Source organism: Xenopus tropicalis, chromosome 2, assembly GCF_000004195.4.
Source record: "Xenopus tropicalis strain Nigerian chromosome 2, UCB_Xtro_10.0, whole genome shotgun sequence".
Taxonomy (NCBI): domain Eukaryota; kingdom Metazoa; phylum Chordata; class Amphibia; order Anura; family Pipidae; genus Xenopus; species Xenopus tropicalis.
Genome location: NC_030678.2, coordinates 3256850 through 3274522, shown reverse-complemented (window position 1 = coordinate 3274522; position 17673 = coordinate 3256850). Strand labels below are relative to the sequence as shown.

The window sequence follows — 17673 nt, the reverse complement described above, 5'->3', positions numbered from 1 at the left end:
ACCGATACAGGAGGGGAAGAGAGCCCTGCCCAAAAGAGCTTACACTCTACAAGGAGTAACATATAAAGCAATCAATAACCGATACAAGAGGTGAAGAGAGCCCTGCCCCAAAGAGCTTACAATTATGGTACAAATTCCACTAAACTGCAGTGTATATTTATGAAACCTGTTTCAGTTTACATATTTCATGGTTTATTGATGACTTTCTTGCTGCAAACGACACCCCCATGTTGGTATAATAGGCTTATTTCTGTGGAGCCGGTTGTTTGCAGCATGAAAAATAAACTCACCTACAGAACTTTACCTGGCGCTATCTCTAAAAAATACATTCATTATTCATCAGGGGCTTTAGGGCCCAATTCTACATAGCAGATATGTTGATAAAGACCGGCGGCTCAGTAGAGCACCCTGCAGGGGCCGTCTGGGCCCACTGGGTTTTTTCGGGTGCCCCTGCCCAACCATGTATACACAGTGACAGATACCCTGGGGTAGCAGTATGAATACAGTGCCCACTTTGTGTTTAGTGGCCCAGAACACATAGTTTTATTATCGGCAATCATTGTTGGGGGCAGGCTAGACAGATTTATGTGCTTATCCCCCATGGTGCGGGGCCCCCATGAGTGCAGGGCCCAATACGTCCAACTGGCCTAAGACCGGCCTTGCCCTTCTTTAGTCTAAAATACCTGGTAATCCACTAATAAACTAAACTCCCCCTGCCAAGGACCTACCATAACAAAGAATTAGTTGGCTCCCTACAAGCTGTACGGTATAACTATCTGTACTGGGGACACGCTAAGCAGTACATGGTGCCTGGCCCCCATGTTGGACTGAGCTGATGGGACCAGTACTGCCTTTGCTGCTGTTCCATTCAGCTCTACTGACACGGTGACAGATTCCATGCAATTCCGTGCCGTTTTTGGGTTTGTTGTCTCTAACGATCACATCCAAGGCTATTGTGATACTAATACCTACAGTTAGTACTAGTGGTTGTATTTATAGTTTATGTATGTGAGTGTATAGATTGGTAGGTGTGGGTTAGGTGTGCTGGGTTTACTTGGATGGGTTTAACTTGATGGACACTGGTCTTTTTTCAACCCTATGTAACTATGTAACTATGTAACATGGATCGAGTCTCGTGTTTCTAAACCAAACAAGGGATGCAATGAAAGGCAGCGTTTCAATATTTTATAGGAAAATAATCTTGCGTCGCGGATAATTGTTTTCATTGATTCCCATTTATAACAAGTTTCCATTGTGCATATTATAGCCCTTACTATTGCTTGGTTTAGGGGCACAAAGTGCTATGGGTGTAAATCAAATGGTGCATAGACCCTGGGGGGGACAACAGAACAGCACTTGTGCCCCAAATCAGCCCTACGATGTCCCCCTTGACAAAAATCTTTTATGCAGTATGGGCTATTTACCATTATTTTGACTCAGCCCCGACAGGGCCAGTCTCATGGGCCAGTGGGCAATTTGAACATGATAGATTTTCAGTTGATGCCACAATAGTGTTAGGGTGAAGACACACAGAGCTATTAGTAGCAGCTACTTGTCACGGCTACAGAAACAGACAATGCTGATCATTTACTGCTGATAATTGTCTCTATGTGTGTTTAGCAGAGGCAATTCTCACTATTGTCTACGGCAGGGGATTTTCTGGTGTTAAGTAGCTGTGACAAGTAGCTCCGTGTGTCTTCACCTTTAGGGCTGTGGAACATGGGGAGATTAGTTGTGCCGCGACAAATCTCCCTTGTCGCGGATGACTAATCTCCCCGAAATGCCATCCCACCGGCGAAAATGTAAATTGCCGGTGGGATGGCACACGCTTGAGAGTTTCCTCTCAAGGCAACTTTCGAGATTTCAGGGAAATCGCAGCGCTGCGTATGTCATCCCACCAGCGATTTACATACTCACCAGTGGGATGGTATTTCGGGGAGACAAGTCGCCCCCGCGACAAGGGAGATTTTTTGCGGGCTACTAGTCTCCCCGTCTGCCACAGCCCTTAGGGCAGTGACACACAGGGAGATTAGTCCGAGATTTGCCTTCCTCTCAAGGCAACTTCGGCGACTTTGGCAAATTGCGGCACCGCGTATGCCATCCCACCGGCGATTTACATTCTAGCCTGTGGGATGGCATTGCGGGTGAAACATATCCATATCATGTGCGTGTTTGTTTTCAGAGGGCAAAGCTGTTTCTAGATTACACACAGGGGATGGCAATTAATGGCAATATTCTATCCCACAAGGTGCTACTGGGTGCTCATCACTAGGGACATGGGCACCTAGCAACCTCACAGCTTCATTATCAGCACTGCTCCCAAACACTGCACAGCACAAGCGCCGTTCCCATTACTTATCTATGCCGTATATTATGGTAAAGGGAAACTTCACCCTACGTTAATAAGTTAGCATGGACAGCCCTTTAACAAACCCTCTCCACCCCTTTCCCTCACTGAATAGGATTAACCAAATGGTTTGAAGGAAAATGCACAGAGTTGAAGGATGAAATAACTGAGCCACCGTAGGCCCCAAGGTATACAAGAATGGGGGCTTAAGGTGGCCATACATGCTGAGATCCGCTTCTTCACCCGATATCCCCACTTACGGGTGGTGATATCGGGCTAATTCAGGCTAATTTGGTTGTTTGGCCCTGGGGCCAAACAATCGAATTAGAGCGATGGTCATAGGCGCAGTCCGTTCAGGGACCGCATCAACGAGCCAATGTGGTCCCCGATCCAACTAGATTTTTAAACCTGCCCAATAGATATCTGTCTGATTTCAGGCCAGATATTGGTTGGGCAGGCCTCTCGTTAGCTACATGGGCCGATAAGCTGCAGAATCGGTCGGGACCAATATCGGCAGCTAGAATCGGCCATGTATGGCCACCTTTATTCTCTTGACAGGGGTCACAGTATGCGCTGAGCAATTTAATGATCTGTTCTGATTCTGTATATATCTAAATGACAGTATACCCAGTATATGCCCAGTATATATCCAGTATACACCAACAATACCCAGTATACCCAGTACATACCCAGTATATACCAACAATACCCATTACACACCAACAATACCCAGTATACACCAACAATACCCAGCATACACCAACAATACCCAGCATACACCAACAATACCCAGCATACCCAGCATACACCAACAATACCCAGCATACATCAACAATACCCAGCATACCCAGCATACACCAACAATACCCAGTATACACCAACAATACCCAGTATACACCAACAATACCCAGCATACACCAACAATACCCAGTATACACCAACAATACCCAGCAACACCAACAATACCCAGTTATACCCAACAATACCCAGCATACCAACAATACCCAGAATACACAAACAATACCCAGCATACACCAACAATACCCAGCATAAACCAACAATACCCCAGCATACACCAACATACCCAGCATACACCAACAATACCCAGTATACACCAACAATACCCCAGCATACACCAACAATACCCAGAATACACCAACAATACCAGTATAACACCAACAATCCAGCATACACCAACAATACCCAGCATACACCAACAATACCCAGCATACACCAACAATACCCAGCATACACCAACAATACCCAGTATACACCAACAATACCCAGCATACACCAACAATACCCAGTATACACCAACAATACCCAGCATACACCAACAATACCCAGAATACACCAACAATACCCAGTATACACCAACAATACCCAGCATACACCAACAATACCCAGCATAAACCAACAATACCCAGCATACACCAACAATACCCAGCATACACCAACAATACCCAGTATACACCAACAATACCCAGCATACACCAACAATACCCAGAATACACCAACAATACCCAGCATACACCAACAATACCCAGCATAAATCAACAATATCCAGCATACACCAACAATACCCAGCATACACCAACAATACCCAGTATACACCAACAATACCCAGCATACACCTACAATACCCAGCATACACCAACAATACCCAGCATACACCAACAATACCCAGTATACACCAACAAACAGAGCTTGTGCTAAACATACATTTTGCTGACAGTTTTAATTAAGAAATATCTATGTTTTTGTTATTTCTTGCCCCTGGCAGGGAACATTGTGACGTGCTTCCATTTTCCAAGCTCCTGGTTATTTAGAGCAATTGTGGGAGCAGAAGGAAGCAGTTAATAGATTACTAGTCAACAGATAAAGCCCTTGTATAATTACCCTCTCCTTATCTGCAAGCGAGACACATGTTTCCTTGCCTGGTTTGCAATGTATACCCTATTTATGACTTATATCTGGTAACATATGTGCGTTATTTAGCCTTCTGCAACTGTTAGACAGCAAAGTAATACACTGAGTACCATTAGGCTAATGCCCCACGGAGAGATCAGTCACCCACGTTAAATCTCTGCTAATCACTCCGAAATGGAACACTTCCTACAGGCAACTTTGTGTGACTTTGGAAAAGGGAGGCATTTTTAAGAGATTAGTCGCCCGCGGTGGCAGAGATTTATCACAGGAAACTTTTCTCACAAGGGGCATTAGGCTAACACTCACTGCTGCCTGGTAAGGGACATGGTACAGGTATGGGATCCCTTATCCGGAAACCCGTAATCCATAAAGTTCTGAATTACAGAAAGCCTCTCTCCCATAGACTCCATTTTAATCAAATAATATAGATTTTTAAAATTGATTTTAAAACAGTACCTGTACTTGATCCCAACTAAGATATAATTACCCCTTATTGGGGGCAGAACAGCCCTATTGGGTTTATTTCATAGTTAAATGATTCCCTTTTCTCTGTAATAATAAAACAGTACCTGTACTTGATCCCAACTAAGATATAATTACCCCTTATTGGGGGCAGAACAGCCCTATTGGGTTTATTTCATGGTTAAATGATTCCCTTTTCTCTGTAATAATAAAACAGTACCTGTACTTGATCCCAACTAAGATATAATTACCCCTTATTGGGGGCAGAACAGCCCTATTGGGTTTATTTAATGGTTAAATGATTCCCTTTTCTCTGTAATAATAAAACAGTACCTGTACTTGATCCCAACTAAGATATAATTACCCCTTATTGGGGCAGAACAGCCCTATTGGGTTTATTTCATGGTTAAATGATTCCCTTTTCTCTGTAATAATAAAACAGTACCTGTACTTGATCCCAACTAAGATATAATTACCCCTTATTGGGGCAGAACAGCCCTATTGGGTTTATTTAATGGTTAAATGATTCCCTTTTCTCTGTAATAATAAAACAGTACCTGTACTTGATCCCAACTAAGATATAATTACCCCTTATTGGGGCAGAACAGCCCTATTGGGTTTATTTCATGGTTAAATGATTCCCTTTTCTCTGTAATAATAAAACAGTACCTGTACTTGATCCCAACTAAGATATAATTACCCCTTATTGGGGCAGAACAGCCCTATTGGGTTTATTTCATGGTTAAATGATTCCCTTTTCTCTGTAATAATAAAACAGTACCTGTACTTGATCCCAACTAAGATATAATTACCCCTTATTGGGGGCAGAACAGCCCTATTGGGTTTATTTCATGTTTTAGTGATTTTTTTAGCAGACTTAAGGTATGAAGATTCAAATTATGGAGGAACCCCTTATCCAGAATACCCTTGGTCCCAAGCATTCTGGATAATGGATCCTATACCTGTACATTACACAGAAGCTGAAGATTTACCCAGAAGCTCCAGTCTGAGGCCCAGTTATTTGGCGCTTTCTCTGGTTCAGGAATCGCAGACTCCTCTCCATCATTCATTGCCTATAAAGAGAAATACATCATTAGAGGCGCATTGGATCCCAGGGAACACACACATATGTATATTTATAAAAATCATTAAAAAATAGTCCCACAGAGTGTCAGTTGGACTGAGTGGGCCATTACAGCATTCCTGTATTTCCCCATGTCCCAGTGTGATCGCTCTCATACTTTCTCACATACTCCATATACGCCTTGGCACAGTTGGCTTTGAGTAATGGTTTCTTTTGTGCCAACTTCCCATACAGTCCAGTTTTTCTTGATCCGAAAAACCCAATTTTTATTAGAAATCCATATTAAAAGCATACAAACCCCAAAACACATAAGGAACTCACCATAAGGAACCCCCTACACTGCTTCAACTAAAAGTTCTGTTCCTCGTGTTTAAAGGGGTGGCATTTGGTTCTCTGCTGTTTCCTATAGGGGAAAAGAACCCCCCCATCTGCCTATAATCCCCTCTAATGTACTTGTACAGAGTAATCATGTCCCCTCGCAAGCGCCTCTTTTCCAGAGAAAACAACCCCAACCTCGACAGTTTAACCCCATAGTTTAACCCTTCCATCCCCTTTACCAGTTTAGTTGCAGTCTCTGCACTTTCTCCAGCTCATTAATATCCTTCTTAAGGTCTGGAGCCCAAAACTGCCCCCCATACTCAGGGTGAGGCCTTACCAGGGACCTATAAAGGGGCAAAATTATATTTTCATCCTTTGCGTTATTGCTCTTTTTTATGCAAGAACTTTATTTGCTTTAGTAGCCACTGAGCGACACTGCCTAGAGTTACGCACTTTTTATCCACAAATACCCCCAGATACTTCTCCATTAAGCATTAATTAATTGCATTTAATCAACATTGAACCTCATTTGCCAGTTTACTGCCCAGTTTTCCAATTTAGAAATATCACTTCATTCATCCCACATGGAACTTGTAATTTTGCCCAATGTACCACCATCAGCACAAACACAGACAGCCCACCCCCCCCCCCAGGTCATTAATAAACAGGTTCAAAAGCAAAGGCCCAAGGACAGACCCCTTGATACTCCCCTCAGAACTCTGGCCCAATTAGAAAATGTTCTGTTTCCCCCACTCTGTGTAATCTCTCCTTCAGCCAGTTCTCTATCCCAGTACAGATACTATGTTCCAGGGCAATATTCCCCCATTTAATCAGTAACCAGTACACACATGTACCCGGCAGATACTGGGGAAGCACTGGATGAGCTTTTAGGGAGAGTCGAGGGATTTGGCAGTTGTTCAGGTCTGAGGGTTGGAACAAGCGGTGCTCCGTGCCAGATAATCCTGTTTATTGTTCTAGAACAGCGGAACGGAAATGAAATACCCAAATATTAAGGTTACCACAGACAAAACAAGTTTTTTAAAGTGAAATGTGAGTCATTTAAATGTTAAGTTCTAGTTTGGTCCAATCTCCCAGTTAATGTGATTAGAATGTGATGTTTATCTTAACTGTTATATAAACTTGCTACTGCTACAGTATGTGCCTAGCAAATGGCTCAATAATACGGATAATAATCTTCCGCACCCTTTATTAAGTTCCGCATCTATCCTTCCATCTATTTCTCCTCTTTCTTCCCATTTACAAATAGGGGATGACCATGAAACAGGCCAAATGGTCAGGAGCAGGAGGGGCCACCGACACCTGGGCCCCCCGGGAGTTTTCCTGGTATCCTGGTGGGCCAGTCCTACACTGGGAGGCAGGGGGTACTTGGAGTGGGGGGGTACTTAGGAAAGGGCTGCAGGACAGGAGGTAGTACTAGGGAAGGGGACTGGAAGCAGGGGGTACTAGGGAAGGGGACAGGAGGCAGGGGTACTAGGAGTTGGGGGGTACTATGGAAGGGGGCAGGAGGCAGGGGGTACTAGGAGTTGGGGGTACTAGGGAAGGGGATAGGAGGCAGGGGTACTAGGAGTTGGGGGGTACTATGGAAGGGGGCAGGAGGCAGGGGGTACTAGGAGTTAGGGGTACTAGGGAAGGGGGCAGGAGGCAGGGGGTACTAGGAGTTAGGGGTACTAGGGAAGGGGCAGGAGGCAGGGGGTACTAGGAGTTGGGGGTACTAGGGAAGGGGGCAGGAGGCAGGGGGTACTAGGAGTTAGGGGTACTATGGAAGGGGGCAGGAGGCAGGGGGTACTAGGAGTTGGGGGTACTAGGGAAGGGGGCAGGAGGCAGGGGGTACTAGGAGTTGGGGGTACTAGGGAAGGGGACAGGAGGCAGGGGGTACTAGGAGTTGGAGGTACTAGGGAAGGGGGCAGGAGGCAGGGGGTACTAGGAGTTGGGGGTACTAGGGAAGGGGACAGGAGGCAGGGGGTACTAGGAGTTGGGGGTACTAGGGAAGGGGGTAGGGGATACTAGAAGTTGGGGATACTAGGGAAGGGGGCAGGAGTTGGGGGTACTAGGAGTTGGGGGTACTAGGGAAGGGGGCAGGAGGCAGGGGGTACTAGGAGTTGGGGGGTACTAGGGAAGGGAGCAGGAGGCAGGGGGTACTAGGAGTTGGGGGTACTAGGGAAGGGGGCAGGAGGCAGGGGTACTAGGAGTTGGGGGTACTAGGGAAGGGGGCAGGAGGCAGGGGTACTAGGAGTTGGGGGTACTAGGGAAGGGGGCAGGAAGGCAGGGGGTACTAGGAGTTGGGGGTACTAGGGAAGGGGGCAGGAGGCAGGGGTACTAGGAGTTGGGGGTACTAGGGAAGGGGGCAGGAGGCAGGGGTACTAGGAGTTGGGGGTACTAGGGAAGGGGGCAGGAGGCAGGGGGTACTAGGAGTTGGGGGTACTAGGGAAGGGGGGCAGGAGGCAGGGGGTACTAGGGAAGGGGGTAGGGGGTACTAGGAGTTGTAGGTACTAGGGAAGGGAGTAGGGGGTACTAGGAGTTGGGGGTACTAGGGAAGGGGGCAGGGGGTACTAGGAGTTGGGGGGTACTAGGGAAGGGGGCAGGAGGCAGGGGGTACTAGGGAAGGGGGCAGGAGGCAGGGGTACTAGGGAAGGGGGCAGGAGGCAGGGGGTACTAGGGAAGGGGGCAGGAGGCAGGGGGTACTAGGGAAGGGGGCAGGAGGCAGGGGTACTAGGGAAGGGGGCAGGAGTTGGGGGTACTAAGGAAGGGGGCAGGAGGCAGGGGTACTAGGGAAGGGGGTAGAAGGCAGGGGTACTAGGGAAGGGGGCAGGAGGCAGGGGTACTAGGGAAGGGGGCAGGAGGCAGGGGGTACTAGGAGTTGGGGGGTACTAGGGAAGGGGGCAGGAGGCAGGGGGTACTAGGAGTTGGGGGTACTAGGGAAGGGGACAGGAGGCAGGGGGTACTAGGAGTTGGGGGTACTAGGGAAGGGGGTAGGGGATACTAGGAGTTGGGGATACTAGGGAAGGGGGCAGGAGGCAGGGGGTACTAGGAGTTGGGGGTACTAGGGAAGGGGGCAGGAGGCAGGGGGTACTAGGAGTTGGGGGGTACTAGGGAAGGGGGCAGGAGGCAGGGAGTACTAGGAGTTGGGGGTACTAGGGAAGGGGGCAGGAGGCAGGGGTACTAGGATTGGGGGTACTAGGGAAGGGGCAGGAGGCAGGGGTACTAGGAGTTGGGGGTACTAGGGAAGGGGGCAGGAGGCAGGGGGGTACTAGGAGTGGGGGGTACTAGGGAAGGGGGCAGGAGGCAGGGGTACTAGGAGTTGGGGGTACTAGGGAAGGGGGCAGGAGGCAGGGGTACTAGGAGTTGGGGGTACTAGGGAAGGGGGCAGGAGGCAGGGGGTACTAGGAGTTGGGGGTACTAGGGAAGGGGGCAGGAGGCAGGGGTACTAGGGAAGGGGGTAGGGGGTACTAGGAGTTGTAGGTACTAGGGAAGGGGGTAGGGGGTACTAGGAGTTGGGGGTACTAGGGAAGGGGGCAGGGGGTACTAGGAGTTGGGGGGTACTAGGGAAGGGGCAGGAGGCAGGGGGTAGTAGGGAAGGGGGCAGGAGGCAGGGGGTACTAGGGAAGGGGGGCAGGAGGCAGGGGGTACTAGGGAAGGGGGCAGGAGGCAGGGGTACTAGGGAAGGGGGCAGGAGTTGGGGGTACTAGGGAAGGGGCAGGAGGCAGGGGTACTAGGGAAGGGGGTAGAAGGCAGGGGTACTAGGGAAGGGGGTAGGAGGCAGGGGTACTAGGAAGGGGGCAGGAGGCAGGGGTACTAGGGAAGGGGGTAGGAGGCAGGGGTACTAGGGAAGGGGGCAGGAGGCAGGGGGTACTAGGGAAGGGGGGCAGGAGGCAGGGGTACTAGGGAAGGGGGCAGGAGCAGGGGTACTAGGGAAGGGGGCAGGAGGCAGGGGGTACTAGGGAAGGGGGCAGGAGGCAGGGGTACTAGGGAAGGGGGCAGGAGGCAGGGGTACTAGGGAAGGGGGCAGGAGGCAGGGGTACTAGGGAAGGGGGCAGGAGGCAGGGGGTACTAGGGAAGGGGGCAGGAGTTGGGGGTACTAGGGAAGGGGGCAGGAGTTGGGGGTACTAGGGAAGGGGGCAGGAGGCAGGGGTACTAGGGAAGGGGGTAGAAGGCAGGGGTACTAGGGAAGGGGGCAGGAGTTGGGGTACTAGGGAAGGGGGTAGGAGTTGGGGGTACTAGGGAAGGGGGCAGGAGGCAGGGGTACTAGGGAAGGGGGCAGGAGGCAGGGGTACTAGGGAAGGGGGTAGGAGGCAGGGGTACTAGGGAAGGGGGCAGGAGGCAGGGGTACTAGGGAAGGGGGTAGGAGGCAGGGGTACTAGGGAAGGGGGCAGGAGGCAGGGGTACTAGGGAAGGGGGCAGGAGTTGGGGGTACTAGGGAAGGGGGTAGGAGGCAGGGTACTAGGGAAGGGGGTAGGAGTTGGGGGTACTAGGGAAGGGGGCAGGAGGCAGGGGTACTAGGGAAGGGGGCAGGAGGCAGGGGTACTAGGGAAGGGGGTAGGAGGCAGGGGTACTAGGGAAGGGGGCAGGAGGCAGGGGTACTAGGGAAGGGGGCAGGAGTTGGGGTACTAGGGAAGGGGGTAGGAGGCAGGGGTACTAGGGAAGGGGGCAGGAGGCAGGGGTACTAGGGAAGGGGGCAGGAGGCAGGGGTACTAGGAAGGGGGTAGGAGGCAGGGGTACTAGGGAAGGGGGCAGGAGTTGGGGGTACTAGGGAAGGGGGCAGGAGGCAGGGGTACTAGGGAAGGGGGCAGGAGGCAGGGGTACTAGGGAAGGGCAGGAGGGTACTAGGGAAGGGCAGGAGTGGGGGTACTAGGGAAGGGGGCAGGAGTTGGGGGTACTAGGGAAGGGGGTAGGAGGCAGGGGTAACTAGGGAAGGGGGTAGGAGGCAGGGGTACTAGGGAAGGGGGCAGGAGGCAGGGGTACTAGGGAAGGGGGGGGCCAGGGAGGGGCAGGCAGGGGTACTAGGGAAGGGGGCAGGAGGCAGGGGTACTAGGGAAGGGGGCAGGAGGCAGGGGTACTAGGGAAGGGGGCAGGAGTTGGGGGTACTAGGGAAGGGGGCAGGAGGCAGGGGTACTAGGGAAGGGGGCAGGAGGCAGGGGTACTAGGAAGGGGGCAGGAGGCAGGGGTACTAGGGAAGGGGGTAGGAGGCAGGGGTACTAGGGAAGGGGGCAGGAGTTGGGGGTACTAGGGAAGGGGGCAGGAGGCAGGGGTACTAGGGAAGGGGGCAGGAGGCAGGGGTACTAGGGAAGGGGGCAGGAGGCAGGGGTACTAGGGAAGGGGGCAGGAGGCAGGGGTACTAGGGAAGGGGGTAGGAGGCAGGGGTACTAGGGAAGGGGGTAGGAGGCAGGGGTACTAGGGAAGGGGGCAGGAGGCAGGGGTACTAGGGAAGGGGGCAGGAGGCAGGGGTACTAGGGAAGGGGGCAGGAGTTGGGGGTACTAGGGAAGGGGGCAGGAGGCAGGGGTACTAGGGAAGGGGGCAGGAGGCAGGGGTACTAGGGAAGGGGGCAGGAAGGCAGGGTACTAGGGAAGGGGGTAGGAGGCAGGGGTACTAGGGAAGGGGGTAGGAGGCAGGGGTACTAGGGAAGGGGGCAGGAGGCAGGGGTACTAGGGAAGGGGGCAGGAGGCAGGGGTACTAGGGAAGGGGGCAGGAGTTGGGGGTACTAGGGAAGGGGGCAGGAGGCAGGGGTACTAGGGAAGGGGGCAGGAGGCAGGGGTACTAGGGAAGGGGGCAGGAGGCAGGGGTACTAGGGAAGGGGGCAGGAGTTGGGGGTACTAGGGAAGGGGGCAGGAGGCAGGGGTACTAGGGAAGGGGGCAGGAGGCAGGGGTACTAGGGAAGGGGGTAGGAGGCAGGGGTACTAGGGAAGGGGGCAGGAGGCAGGGGTACTAGGGAAGGGGGCAGGAGGCAGGGGGTACTAGGGAAGGGGGCAGGAGTTGGGGGTACTAGGGAAGGGGGCAGGAGTTGGGGGTACTAGGGAAGGGGGCAGGAGGCAGGGGTACTAGGGAAGGGGGCAGGAGGCAGGGGTACTAGGTAAGGGGGTAGAAGGCAGGGGTACTAGGGAAGGGGGCAGGAGTTGGGGGTACTAGGGAAGGGGGCAGGAGTTGGGGGTACTAGGGAAGGGGGCAGGAGGCAGGGGTACTAGGGAAGGGGGCAGGAGGCAGGGGTACTAGGGAAGGGGGTAGGAGGCAGGGGTACTAGGGAAGGGGGCAGGAGGCAGGGGTACTAGGGAAGGGGGCAGGAGTTGGGGGTACTAGGGAAGGGGGTAGGAGGCAGGGGTACTAGGGAAGGGGGCAGGAGGCAGGGGTACTAGGGAAGGGGGCAGGAGGCAGGGGTACTAGGGAAGGGGGTAGGAGGCAGGGGTACTAGGGAAGGGGGCAGGAGTTGGGGGTACTAGGGGAAGGGGGCAGGAGGCAGGGGGTACTAGGGAAGGGGCAGGAGGCAGGGGTACTAGGGAAGGGGGCAGGAGGCAGGGGTACTAGGGAAGGGGGCAGGAGTTGGGGGTACTAGGGAAGGGGGTAGGAGGCAGGGTACTAGGGAAGGGGGTAGGAGGCAGGGGTACTAGGGAAGGGGGCAGGAGGCAGGGGTACTAGGGAAGGGGGGCAGGAGGCAGGGGTACTAGGGAAGGGGGCAGGAGGCAGGGGGTACTAGGGAAGGGGGCAGGAGGCAGGGGTACTAGGGAAGGGGGCAGGAGGCAGGGGTACTAGGGAAGGGGGCAGGAGGCAGGGGTACTAGGGAAGGGGGCAGGAGGCAGGGGGTACTAGGGAAGGGGCAGGAGGCAGGGGTACTAGGGAAGGGGGCAGGAGGCAGGGGTACTAGGGAAGGGGGCAGGAGGCAGGGGTACTAGGGAAGGGGGCAGGAGTTGGGGTACTAGGGAAGGGGCAGGAGGCAGGGTACTAGGGAAGGGCAGGAGGCAGGGGTACTAGGGAAGGGGGCAGGAGGCAGGGGTACTAGGGAAGGGGGCAGGAGGCAGGGGTACTAGGGAAGGGGGGCAGGAGGCAGGGGTACTAGGGAAGGGGTAGGAGCAGGGGTACTAGGGAAGGGGGCAGGAGTTGGGGGTACTAGGGAAGGGGGCAGGAGGCAGGGGTACTAGGGAAGGGGGCAGGAGGCAGGGGTACTAGGGAAGGGGGCAGGAGGCAGGGGTACTAGGGAAGGGGGCAGGAGGCAGGGGTACTAGGGAAGGGGGCAGGAGGCAGGGGTACTAGGGAAGGGGGCAGGAGTTGGGGGTACTAGGGAAGGGGGCAGGAGGCAGGGGTACTAGGGAAGGGGGCAGGAGTTGGGGGTACTAGGGAAGGGGGCAGGAGGCAGGGGTACTAGGGAAGGGGGCAGGAGGCAGGGTACTAGGGAAGGGGGCAGGAGGCAGGGGTACTAGGGAAGGGGGCAGGAGGCAGGGGTACTAGGGAAGGGGGCAGGAGGCAGGGGTAGGACAGGGGCAGGGAAGGGGGTAAGGGAGGGCAGGGGTACTAGGGAAGGGGGCAGGAGTTGGGGGTACTAGGGAAGGGGGCAGGAGGCAGGGGTACTAGGGAAGGGGGCAGGAGGCAGGGGTACTAGGGAAGGGGGCAGGAGGCAGGGGTACTAGGGAAGGGGGCAGGAGTTGGGGGTAACTAGGGAAGGGGGTAGGAGGCAGGGGTACTAGGGAAGGGGGCAGGAGTTGGGGGTACTAGGGAAGGGGGCAGGAGGCAGGGGTACTAGGGAAGGGGGCAGGAGGCAGGGGGTACTAGGGAAGGGGCAGGAGGCAGGGGTACTAGGGAAGGGGGCAGGAGGCAGGGGTACTAGGGAAGGGGGCAGGAGGCAGGGGTACTAGGGAAGGGGGCAGGAGGCAGGGGGTACTAGGGAAGGGGGCAGGAGGCAGGGGTACTAGGGAAGGGGCAGGAGGCAGGGGTACTAGGGAAGGGGGCAGGAGGCAGGGGTACTAGGGAAGGGGGCAGGAGTTGGGGGTACTAGGGAAGGGGCAGGAGGCAGGGGTACTAGGGAAGGGGGCAGGAGGCAGGGGTACTAGGGAAGGGGGCAGGAGGCAGGGGTACTAGGGAAGGGGGCAGGAGGCAGGGGTACTAGGGAAGGGGGTAGGAGGCAGGGGTACTAGGGAAGGGGGCAGGAGTTGGGGGTACTAGGGAAGGGGGCAGGAGGCAGGGGTACTAGGGAAGGGGCAGGAGGCAGGGTACTAGGGAAGGGGGCAGGAGGCAGGGGTACTAGGGAAGGGCGGCAGGAGGCAGGGGTACTAGGGAAGGGGGCAGGAGTGGGGTACTAGGGAAGGGGGCAGGAGGCAGGGGTACTAGGGAAGGGGGCAGGAGTTTGGGGGTACTAGGGAAGGGGGCAGGAGTTGGGGGTACTAGGGGAAGGGGGCAGGAGGCAGGGGTACTAGGGAAGGGGGCAGGAGGCAGGGGTACTAGGGAAGGGGGCAGGAGGCAGGGGTACTAGGGAAGGGGGCAGGAGGCAGGGGTACTAGGGAAGGAGTTGGGGGTACTAGGAGTCACTGGGATAGAATGGGCAGCAGACACACTGGGAGAAGGTGCCGGTACCAGTAGGGGAGGAGGAGGAGGAGGAGGGGGAGGATGATGGCTGCTTCCCTCACCTCAGGCGGGTCCCTCTCCTCACTATCCGCCTCTCCATCGCGCTGTGCTGTTCCCTCCGTGTATAACTCCGTGTATAACTCATCCCTCTCCATCTCTCCAACTCCCACAGCGGGGCCCGTATCCTCCATGCCCGAAGATGCTCAGAAAGGATTCTCGGTTGCCAAGCAACGCTTGCCTCATCTCCACAGCAACCCCTTCCCGCCATCCGTTCCTAGCGGTATAAGTCCCGTCACGGGGAATCAAGGCGCACTGCTATCCGGTGTTACAGGGTTTATAAAATAGTCCGTTGTGCAGGGATTGGGCGCAGAGATCTCATGTCGCTTTCCTGATGAATATGTAGGTGCAGGGCCTCTAGTGTTAGTAATGGGGGAGCCATGATCGGCTAAGGGTCCCACACACCCCCATGTCACAATTCCTGGCAAATAGTCTCTCTCTGTGGTGAAATGTTTATCCCTGGAGTTTAAAACTGACCAACTGCATAATAATAAGATTATCTGGGGGCAAAGCTGAGGGCTGCAAATGGCATCCATGTCTGACAACTGCTTGATATTCTGGGTGTCCCTGTCCTGTGTGTGACTAAACTACAACTCTCAGTGTCCAAACAAAGGCAGAGCCTTATACATATACATTACTTATACATTATTGGCTTCTTAGCCCAACTCTTCTTTATATAGGGGGTCACTGACCCCGGCAGCCAAACAACTATTGCTCTGTGAGGCTCCAGTTTTATTGTTACCTTTTGTAACTTTCTTTTCTATTCAGCCCCTCCTATCCATATACCGGTCTCTCATTCAAACCATTCAGTTAACCCAAAGGTGAACAGCCCTTTTAAACGAGATTAACCATCCGTCACCATTCATGCATTCGGGCCGCAGGTGATGGTTAAAAAATTTTGAAATACTTCGGCAAAGTGTAAAAGTCCGGAGAAAGAATCAAAGATGAGAAAGGCGGCAAGCTAAAGCCAATAGGGCCATGTCAAAATTGAGAGAGTTTAGAGACCTGCTACTGTACAGGGAACTCGTATTATAAGGGATAATGTACCCCCTACTGTAAATGATAAGGATATTAGCAGTCACTGAGGGGTTCTGTGCCCCCCATATAAAGGCACAAGGCTGCAGGCTGAGTTATACAGGGAACTCTGAGTATCAATCATGTATTATAAGGGGTAATGTACCCCCTACTGTAAATGATAAGGATATTAGCAGTCACTGAGGGGTTCTGTGCCCCCCATATAAAGGCACAAGGCTGCAGGCTGAGTTATACAGGGAACTCTGAGTATCACTCATGTATTATACGGGATACTGTACCCCCTACTGTAAATGATAAGGATATTAGCAGTCACTGAGGGGTTCTGTGCCCATATAAAGGCACAAGGCTGCAGGCTGAGTTATACAGGGAACTCTGAGTATCACTCATGTATTATAAGGGATAATGTACCCCCTACTGTAAATGATAAGGATATTAGCAGTCACTGAGGGGTTCTGTGCCCCCCATATAAAGGCACAAGGCTGCAGGCTGAGTTATACAGGGAACTCTGAGTATCACTCATGTATTATAAGGGATAATGTACCCCCTACTGTAAATGATAAGGATATTAGCAGTCACTGAGGGGTTCTGTGCCCCCCATATAAAGGCACAAGGCTGCAGGCTGAGTTATACAGGGAACTCTGAGTATCACTCATGTATTATAAGGGATAATGTACCCCCTACTGTAAATGATAAGGATATTAGCAGTCACTGAGGGGCTCTGTGCCCATATAAAGGCACAAGGCTGCAGGCTGAGTTATACAGGGAACTCTGAGTATCACTCATGTATTATAAGGGGTAATGTACCCCCTACTGTAAATGATAAGGATATTAGCAGTCACTGAGGGGTTCTGTGCCCCCCATATAAAGGCACAAGGCTGCAGGCTGAGTTATACAGGGAACTCTGAGTATCACTCATGTATTATAAGGGATAATGTACCCCCTACTGTAAATGATAAGGATATTAGCAGTCACTGAGGGGTTCTGTGCCCCCCATATAAAGGCACAAGGCTGCAGGCTGAGTTATACAGGGAACTCTGAGTATCACTCATGTATTATAAGGGATAATGTACCCCCTACTGTAAATGATAAGGATATTAGCAGTCACTGAGGGGCTCTGTGCCCATATAAAGGCACAAGGCTGCAGGCTGAGTTATACAGGGAACTCTGAGTATCACTCATGTATTATAAGGGATAATGTACCCCCTACTGTAAATGATAAGGATATTAGCAGTCACTGAGGGGTTCTGTGCCCCCCATATAAAGGCACAAGGCTGCAGGCTGAGTTATACAGGGAACTCTGAGTATCACTCATGTATTATAAGGGATAATGTACCCCCTACTGTAAATGATAAGGATATTAGCAGTCACTGAGGGGTTCTGTGCCCATATAAAGGCACAAGGCTACAGGCTGAGTTATACAGGGAACTCTGAGTATCACTCATGTATTATAAGGGATAATGTACCCCCTACTGTAAATGATAAGGATATTAGCAGTCACTGAGGGGTTCTGTGCCCCCCATATAAAGGCACAAGGCTGCAGGCTGAGTTATACAGGGAACTCTGAGTATCACTCATGTATTATAAGGGATAATGTACCCCCTACTGTAAATGATAAGGATATTAGCAGTCACTGAGGGGCTCTGTGCCCCCCATATAAAGGCACAAGGCTGCAGGCTGAGTTATACAGGGAACTCTGAGTATCACTCATGTATTATAAGGGATAATGTACCCCCTACTGTAAATGATAAGGATATTAGCAGTCACTGAGGGGCTCTGTGCCCCCCATATAAAGGCACAAGGCTGCAGGCTGAGTTAGAAGTCAGTGAGAAGGGGAGAAAGAGTAAGTTGTAATTGGGGGGGGCAGGGAAATACCATGTG

At 52.7% G+C, this 17673-nt stretch overlaps 1 protein-coding gene across 2 annotated transcripts in view; it reads right to left on the bottom strand.

Moving 5' to 3' along the window:
- Positions 1-14909, bottom strand: part of gramd1c (GRAM domain containing 1C) — a 73775-nt gene extending 58866 nt beyond the window's left edge. For both annotated transcript variants that reach the window (XM_031895784.1, XM_031895785.1), the window contains exons 1-2: positions 14766-14909; positions 5731-5811 (exon numbers count right to left, since the gene is read on the bottom strand). In XM_031895784.1, the coding sequence (XP_031751644.1) occupies positions 5731-5811; positions 14766-14894 (210 nt within the window). In that variant the 5' untranslated portion in view covers positions 14895-14909. The remainder of the gene's footprint in view (positions 1-5730; positions 5812-14765) is intronic.
- Between the last annotated feature and the right edge of the window lie 2764 nt (positions 14910-17673).